We start from the raw sequence: 8,626 nt of genomic DNA on the forward strand, positions 1-8,626 counted from the left end.
CTCCACCCCCTCAGCCCGGCCCCCTCGGGACTTCCCCGTATCCTCCGTCCCCTCAGGCCGGGACAGCCCCGGATCTCCATCCCCTCAGCCCGGAGCCCCTGGCACCCGCGTCCCCTCAGCTTCCCCGCCGTGGGGGCGGCCCCGGCGCTGCCGGTCCCCCGTGCGCCATCGGGCAGCTCCGGTACCACGGACCAACACGCAGGCCCGGCTCCACTCGGAGCCTCTGGCAAGCCTGACCATTTTCTTCTTCCCCGTGCCCTCCTTGGCTGCACCTGAGGAATCAGGAATTCTCTCACTCCAACCAAGGTCCACGGGGTTGTTAATTACAATGAAGGGAGCTGTAGTCGGTTTTTTCATATTTGCTATACACAGAGTGCAGTTCCCTAACTCTGGTGTAATGCTATAGCCATCATAGCTAGTTTATGTCCTTCTGTTTATTTCCTACTTTGCTAAATTTTATCATTTCGACCTACACTGAAACAGGCAAGGTGAAGTCTGTATGCAGTTTGATTTTTATTTCTCCCCGTTTAAGTCACCTGTAACAGACCCTGAGGAGTAATTGCTTTGAGGCTTGTTATTTTGCCAAATGAGAGCTTGTTACACATGCCCTTAGACACTATTTAGAACCAACCTGCAGAAGCCACACATAGAATAAATTAGTAATGTGTATTTATTTGAGTTTGGTTACAATACACAGACAAGGAGGACACTGAAATTATTACTGAGATATTTTTTCAGATAACATGAGTGACAGTGCACAGAGCAGCAGTCAGAGTAAAGGAAATTTTTGCATAAATACAGACACTTGAGTACAGGGATTTCACAGTTTTCACAGCAGTATGTTACAACTTTACACTTTAAATTACTACACCAGCTTGAGTAACATTGGTTATACATCAGCAGTGGTCCCAGGCTTCAGGTACAGTCAGACCAAGGATAAGAACATGATAAACAAATTGAAAAACAACCAACAACAAAAAAATCCAAAGTCATGGCTTATGGGAATGACAGGCACGTTCCCCTCATGGGAAAGGTACAGCTTGGTACCAGAGTTATGTTCAGTAAGGTGTACCTATGAGCCAAACTCTACCCCCCAAACCCTAAATCTCTTCTGGAAACAAAATGAGAACAGGGAAAAAAAAAAAAAAAAGGTGAGAGACAGTATTAAATACAGCAGGTAACAGAGGGAATAGCACAAGTTTTGGTTTTATTAGAGTAAGTTTCTATCCTTATAAAACAGTCACTTTGCACAGTTTGACCAGGCAGCTCAACATCTCTGTCCCAATGACGGTCCTTATACATCACAGTCCCACCGTGGCTGACCCCTGGACAGGCTTCTGTCCTCGTGCATTCCAAGGCAACACCAGCCTCTCACATGGTCATGTGCTCCGGTAGGACATAGGATATGTCATCCCAGGGGTGACGGTACAGACCCTGCTTCAATCTCTTCTGGTCCAGGTAGTGTCCTGAAATGGGAGTGGTTTGTGTTACAAAATTCCCATCCCTCCTCTTAGTCTTTGCCTTGAGTTGGAGTTCTGGAGTGCATTGAATGGCCCTGGGTTTCAGGTTTGTCTGGTGTTCCTGGGGCAGGGCAGCCCCAGGAGGAAGGAAAGGGCAGGGAGGACACGGCAAACTCACCAATGAATCCCATACTCCTGCCCAGTACAAAAATGCCATTGAGAGCTCCTATATCAATATATTCATCTGCTTCTTCCCTACAAAAGAAAGGAAAATAAACGGTTCCTGGTAATCATCTATTTAAGGAATCAATCTCAGACAAGCTGGCACTTGCTCTAGTGCCAGAAGCCACACAAATTCCCATGACAGCTTTCTGCTCCCAAAAGCCAAGCCAGGCTATGTTTCCTTCCCAGTATCCTGGAATTCTGACCCCCAGGAGCTGGCAGTGCAGCTTCATGGCAGCATGATCCAAGAACAGCAGCCCCAACACTCACCGTGTGAAAGAGCCACAATTCCTGAGCACGTCAACAAAGGCCACTCCAATGAAGCCATCTACATTCAGGATAAGGTTTGGTTTCTGAAATAAAACACACCCCCAATAAGGATGTCAACAGTGCAAATGGTGTTCACCTGGCAGCTTCCACTCTAAAGGTGACTTCAGGGCTGCCTGTAGCTGGGGACACACCAGCCCAGCGACAGAGAGGCTGCTCAGCAGCCTGAGCAAGAGCCACACTTATTTGGGGTTTTCCAGCATTCCCATTGAGAGGTCCCTCGGGTCAACCCCCATGAGGCTCCCTGGCATGGGCCAGTGCATGCGCCAAAGCCTCAGATTTACACCCAGCAGTGCCAGTGTGGACAGTGGCCACACAGATGATGGTTTGGCTTGTTCAGCATTTTCCTGGTAGCCAAATGTCTTCAGCCTTTCCAAACTGCTGCTGTACTCGGCCTCAACTCTACCCCAGACACAATCCCCAGCAACAATTTATGAAGCACTGCACTGAAAATAGAGCTGAGCCCCAGTCACTTTCCCTTCCCATGAAAACCAGTGCCCAGAGCAGTTCAACACTGGGCCTTTCACCTTGGAAGTTGTGATTTTTTCTACTTCAAGTGCGTAGTCCAGCAGCGGAGTGGCTGGGAAGTGCTGCTTCACGTAGTCCTTGAGAATCTGAACTCTCATGTCAGGGTTGTTTATCTGCAAGTTCAGAGCACATTACAGTCAGTGATGTTGCCTCTTACAGATACTCTTTGCAGATTTGGGAAAATTTGGTCACTAGCTGCCTCTGAAACTTGCCAACTTTCTTTCCTTTGTTTTTGCTCTCCCCCACCCTTCCCTAAAAATCCCTCCAGTTTGTCCTAATGCAGTTTTCTTACTGATTTCACTCGGTGTCCAATGCCCATGATCAGCTTCCCTTCTTTCTTCATCTTATTCACAAACTCCATGGGGATAATCCCACTGTCAAAAGCTTTGCTGAACATTTTGGCCGCGGCATCCAGTGCTCCCCCAAACCGGTCACCCTGGGTGCAGGACACAAAGGCAATTACAGCAAAGGACTCCACAATTAAGATACAAACCCAAGATTATCTCCCCCATCCACTCTCTAGGTCCCTGTGGCATTCATGACATTAGAGTTGGGCAGGCACCTGAGAGAAAGCATCTGCTTATCTCTCACACGAGTGCCAATTTGGAGTCAGTGCATCTCTGCTAGAGACAACATGGGGGAAAATGCAATCCAAAGTCTGTTTTACTAACACTTGTCAGAGTTCAGGCAACCAAACAGAGTCAACACTGACAGCAATTTGGCTGCTACAAAATATTTCTAGACTCAGGATACAAACTAGTCTGGCTTACTGAAAAAATGGACCAGATTTGAAACAGAGCACTGAACTGTTAGAGTTGAAATTCAAGGTGTGAGTGGACAGACACCACCAGCCTGTGACTCTGCAGCCAATCCAAAAATTAATAGTAATAAAACCTAGAAGAGTAATAGTAACAAATCTAAACCTCCTGGGTGTCAGGTACTCACAATAGTAAGAAGGCCTGAAGTGAGGCTTGAAACCAGATCTTTGCCAGCCCTGGCACAGACGATGGTGTTGTGGGCGCCAGACACGGCCGGCCCATGGTCTGCTGTCACCATCAGGCACATCTCGATGAACTGGCAGGCGTACCTGGGTAACCTGGGCACAGACACCACATCAGTCAGGGACAGAACACAAATGCAAATGTTTGTAAAGTCCCTTGTCTCTCCACAGTTGAGGTGGCACAAGTAGAGAGTGTGCATCAGGCCTACAACACAGGAATTCCCTCAATGCACCGCAAGACTCATGGGAAACTTCATCCCGAAACTAAAACACACTGTATGCAGCCCAAAATGCTGATGTGGTGTCATGGAAGGAATACAGAGATGGCATTCCAGTGAATCTACCTTCACAAAGGAATCCTGGAGTTACTTTTTTTGCTTAAAAGTCTATTAATAAACAAGAACAACTCCAAAGAATCTTATTCACAAACTCCATGGGGATAATCCCGCTGCCAAAAGTTTTGCTGAACATTTTGTGAAAAGCTTGTGAGCTTTCACAAGAGCTGCCTCACCTCCTCTGAAACCAGAGCAGGCCTAGAACCCCTCCAATTCCCATCTCCTCTTTGAAGACCTCAGTGATGGGCATCCCAGCATAGATCAGCTCCTGTCCTCGTTCGTCACAGATGCTGGTCATGAAGGAAGCTGGTTTGCGAATCAGTCCCAGCTCCTGAAATTGCAGCATAAAGACAGGATGTTAAACAACCCACACCAGCAGAAAGAGGCAGCACAGGGCAAAGTGGGCAAACAGCAACACCTCAGGCTTGCCCTTGGAGCACCTTCCACAGCCCAGAATCAGCACAGGAAGCAGCTCACAAGTAACACTACAAAGCACAAGGTATAACCCCAATGTGGCATCCAGAATCACAGCAAATGCCCTGTCTGGTTCCAAGGAACCCAAAAGCAGGTAAACCAGCACAGCTCACCCTTGCCCATGAGTAATCCATTGGCACAGTTGGAGGAGGCACTTCCTCAGCTGGTTCAATCACTCTTTTGGCCACAAGATCCTGGTACACAGACCTAGGGACAGAATCTATTCAGTAACTTTGGTCCTTCTAAGAAATCCAAGAGAGGTGATCTAACCCAGACCTTAAAACCCCACAATGAGTAGAAGTTGCTTTCCTTAAGCAGAAATATATTCCCTACCAGGCCAGAATCAGTGCCCTGACAGCTTTTGTTCCCTGCTGAAGGTGCCCTGTGAGTGTGACTTACTGAATGACCTCTCCCAGCTCATCGAAACTCCGGGGAACAAACACTCCAGCTTCCTTCAAGGCTTGATTCTTTGCTACAGCAGTTTCGGAGGCTTGGTTGGCACAAGCTCCTGCATGGCCAAACTGCACCTACAAACAGGAGAAGAGAGAGCAGTAAGGAATATGGGCTGTTACACCTGCAGAAAGTGGAACAGAATAAAGCCCTGACTGGGAACACCAGTGGCTTCCACATCTGCATCCTCTGGGCTGCCAAAACTCCTGGTTACAGTCAGAGCCAGCAGGGCAATCACAGGGATGTTCTGACCTGGAATCACTACTCCAGGCTCATCCATTCATGTTATGCCTCCCTAAACTGCCCCACTTCAGAACTGCTTAACATAGATCTTTGCCATTCTCTCTCCAGAAACAGGCAGCTATTGGAATTTGTTGCTTTTCCTGGGATCTTTAGGCTCCCTTCACAAGTAAGCAGAATCCCCTGGAAATTTCCCATGACAGAACTACAGAAGCACAAGATATCTTTATCGTTTATATTTATGAACTTTTGCACGTTGAAGTTACTACTGCCAGTTCTGGAAGGTTTAGGTACAATGAGAAAAGTTGCGTTTTTCTTCCTGTTGTGGATATATCCTTATTTTGTGCATCTGCGCCCATATTTGCACATACCTCTGAGGAGAACATGGTGGCACAGGTACCAATGCACCAGCACACCACTGGCTTGGTGATCCGGCCTTCTTTAATGCCCCTGCAGATCTTGTACTCTTCTGTGCCTCCAATCTGCAGGGAGAGAGAGAGATGGTTCCAAACTGCACTTTTGATAAAACCAGCTCTGAGACACACACAGAAGCATTGCTGGGATTTTTTTTCCTTTTTCACTGAATAATGGCTGAAGTCTCAGAACAAAGGCTCCTGACTTTTTTTTTTTTTTTTTTTTTTTTTTATCACAAACTTTTCATGAATATCTTTCCAACTGACGATCTGGTATCTAATATTTTCTTCACAATAATTATTATTTTTTTTTTTTTTTTTTTAAGTAGGGAAGACTGTGCTTGCCTGTGGAATACATTCAATTTCTTTTGATGAGAGCAGCAAAAAATAAAATTTGGAATATTCAGGAAGAGTAGAAGTAGCTGCTATTTAGCATCCTTGCAGCCAGGTCAGTTGCTTCCAAAACAAAAACCACACATAGGTATTTCTCAGGTAGTGAAGTGGTCTCACTCACCTCCCCCAGTACTACAATCATCTTCACTCCTGCAGTATCCTGATAACGCAGGACATGATCCATAAAAGTTGAACCAGGATATCTGTGTGCAATACAGGGGAAATGGTTTTATTTCATGCTTTTCTGAAAGAAAAACTAATACCCAACCTGCCCCTTCTTTCTCCAAATTACCAACAATTCTTCTTGAAAACCAGTGTCTGCAGAAGGTGCCAACTCGTACCTGTCTCCTCCGATGGCCACCCCCTCATAGACCCCGTCGGTGGTTCGGGAGATGATGTTGTTGAGCTCATTGGACATCCCTCCAGAGCGGGACACATAGGCCACGCTGCCAGGACGGTACAGCTTCGATGCCAAGATGTTATCCAGCATGCCTCCTGTGTTGCCTATTTTAAAGCAACCCGGCTTGATCCCACCAACCTACAAAGGAATTAGAGAAAGGTGGAAAGCCTTTTAAAATCATGAAACTGAGAAATGTTTGTATAAGGCAGCCTTGTACAGACAAGGAAGGACAGCAAAGACATTAAGATGAGAGACTAACATGCACTTCCTGTGACTGAAGACAGAGTGCATTGTAGGATACTTCATCCATCGGAGGAAGCTGATCTGAAGGTTAAGAAAGACAGGAGAAGATGGCCATCAGTACTTACAGTTGCAGGCCCAATGATGGTGACTCCCTTTTTATCAGCTGCCTTGATCAGTTTGCGCGTCAGGGCCTCCGGAATGCCCTCGGCAATAATGGCAATGGTGCGGATCTGCAGCAAGAGGAAGAAAACCATTGGTACCCCCAGGAGCTGCCCCTTGTCAGGCCCCTGAGAGGTCATACTTGGGAGGTCACTCTGTGCACTCTCATCCACGAAGGCCCAATGCACAAATCTGCAGCTGCCATGATCTTCACAACAGTCTCAATGCTCCGGTCAGGGAATTTTCTCCCCCTTGCACATCAGAGCAGCACTGTATTTTGATCAGCCTGAAGTAGCTACTGCTAACCAAGAAGCACCAAGTTCCTCTTAAATTGCAGCATTAGGATTTGCCAGGGACCCCCAGTATCCTCCTCACAGTTTGTGAGGGGTTAGAATTGGGGATTATCTACTAAGTCGGAAGACCAACACAATTTGCTAATGCCATCATGGTTTAAGAAAGACTGGTACCCTGCTGACAGGGTCTTCCTTCTTCTCTTGGGCTTCTTCTGGATCCTGTGCTCACCTGGGGATAATTCATGGTTTCCACAGTGCTGTCATAGGCAGAGCGCAGAGACGCAAAGTTGATGAGAACGTCCACCTCTGGGTGCTTCCTCATGGCATCTGCCATGTTCTTGTAGACTGGGATCAGGATTTCTTTGTGGCCCCAGTAGAACTTCTGCCTGTGGTCACCACTGTGGAAGAGAAGATGGGAAAGCCCTGACCTTAAGGCTGCTGGAAAGGCAAAGGGACACAGTGCATGCAGACAGAGGAGTTTACAAACCCCATTCTCAGCCCCCGAGACTGACTGAGACACTCACGAGCACGTGAGCGTGTGTGGGGAGGGACCATATGACAGCAGAAGGTTCTTCAGAGAATAGGACAGAGCAGCATATGGAAGGAGACGGGCTAATGGGGACAGAGGCATCCAGCAAGATGTATAAGCTCTCCCACAGTGAAGTTACCAGAGCCTTAACTCTACTCCAAGCTGGAAGACAGAATGAGGCACAGAAAGAGTAATGAATGAGAGGCGTGCAAAGCTGTGTCACTGGGCTGGTGCTAACACTGGACTGGGGGAACAGGAAACTGGTATCTGTGGTGAACAGCCAGGACAGCAATGGGAGGGCCAGTCAGCTTCCCAATCCTGCTACAGTGGGACTCTGCCCATCCCACAGACACTGGAGGGGAAAGTTTCACTGTAGGTATTTCATAGACAGTAGATGCTCTGACTGGAACTGCAGTGAAGTCTGACTGGGCAGTTATTTAAGCGTGTGGCTACTGGCTGCACTCCCATACCAGTACCTTCGTGACAGAACATTCCAGGTTTTGCCAGCCTGGCTCCCTCCAAAAGGTCAAGTAGAATCAGATAATTACAGGTAGCCTTAAACTTTAATCCCTATCGCTTTTTCTTCCTTAATCAACTGCAGCACTGCCAGGGGCTGCCACTCACCTACAGACATAGCTGTGCCTGCACTCAGTACTCCAAGGTTTGCACTTGCTGAGAAGTTATTACAGAGCTGCAATTACCATCAGAGCTGCAGAATAATTGTCAAGAGAAGTTCTCTGCAGGACAGAGGTTGATTAGACATCAGCTCTCCAGGATGTCTGTAAATACCACAGGAATGAACCAAGGCTCCTGCCTGGCTCTGGGCTCCCACCTCACTGTACTGGAAGTGACAGCTACTGTTTCCCTTCTCCCTACTCGCCCTGTCCCACAGGGAGACCCCCCCACACTGAGGGGGTACAATAAAACAGCTCATGCACACCCCAAGAGCCCCTCTCATCCCTGTAGGGATGACTAAAAGAGGGTGAACACCGCAAGGGAACTCTCTATCCAACTGAAGGATCCACAGGCTTCCTGCCTGCTAAGTGACCACTGCTATTGGAGAGAATATGAACAAGATTTTCTTTTTTTAATTTTGTTTGGCTACATACCTGCTTTAGTCTGTCAGCAGAGCTGCTACGATTCTGGATAATATTTGGAGG

General features: G+C 47.4%; 1 protein-coding gene across 2 annotated transcripts in view; it reads right to left on the bottom strand.

Moving 5' to 3' along the window:
• Nucleotides 1-652: 652 nt before the first annotated feature.
• The window catches only part of ACLY (ATP citrate lyase), a 19,803-nt gene continuing 11,829 nt past the window's right edge, over nucleotides 653-8,626 (bottom strand). Inside the window, exons 15-28 of one of the 2 annotated variants that reach the window (XM_008638120.2) lie at nucleotides 7,167-7,335; nucleotides 6,611-6,715; nucleotides 6,184-6,380; nucleotides 5,964-6,045; nucleotides 5,408-5,518; nucleotides 4,746-4,873; nucleotides 4,460-4,553; nucleotides 4,049-4,203; nucleotides 3,483-3,633; nucleotides 2,830-2,973; nucleotides 2,537-2,650; nucleotides 1,953-2,035; nucleotides 1,639-1,715; nucleotides 653-1,466 (exon numbers count right to left, since the gene is read on the bottom strand). In XM_008638120.2, coding sequence (XP_008636342.1) covers nucleotides 1,372-1,466; nucleotides 1,639-1,715; nucleotides 1,953-2,035; nucleotides 2,537-2,650; nucleotides 2,830-2,973; nucleotides 3,483-3,633; nucleotides 4,049-4,203; nucleotides 4,460-4,553; nucleotides 4,746-4,873; nucleotides 5,408-5,518; nucleotides 5,964-6,045; nucleotides 6,184-6,380; nucleotides 6,611-6,715; nucleotides 7,167-7,335 — 1,705 coding nt within the window. In that variant the 3' untranslated portion in view covers nucleotides 653-1,371. The remainder of the gene's footprint in view (nucleotides 1,467-1,638; nucleotides 1,716-1,952; nucleotides 2,036-2,536; nucleotides 2,651-2,829; nucleotides 2,974-3,482; nucleotides 3,634-4,048; nucleotides 4,204-4,459; nucleotides 4,554-4,745; nucleotides 4,874-5,407; nucleotides 5,519-5,963; nucleotides 6,046-6,183; nucleotides 6,381-6,610; nucleotides 6,716-7,166; nucleotides 7,336-8,626) is intronic. The other variant, XM_008638194.2, reaches the window with a different exon arrangement.

The sequence above is a fragment of the Corvus brachyrhynchos genome, unplaced genomic scaffold, assembly GCF_000691975.1.
Source record: "Corvus brachyrhynchos isolate BGI_N302 unplaced genomic scaffold, ASM69197v1 scaffold30, whole genome shotgun sequence".
NCBI lineage: Eukaryota > Metazoa > Chordata > Aves > Passeriformes > Corvidae > Corvus > Corvus brachyrhynchos.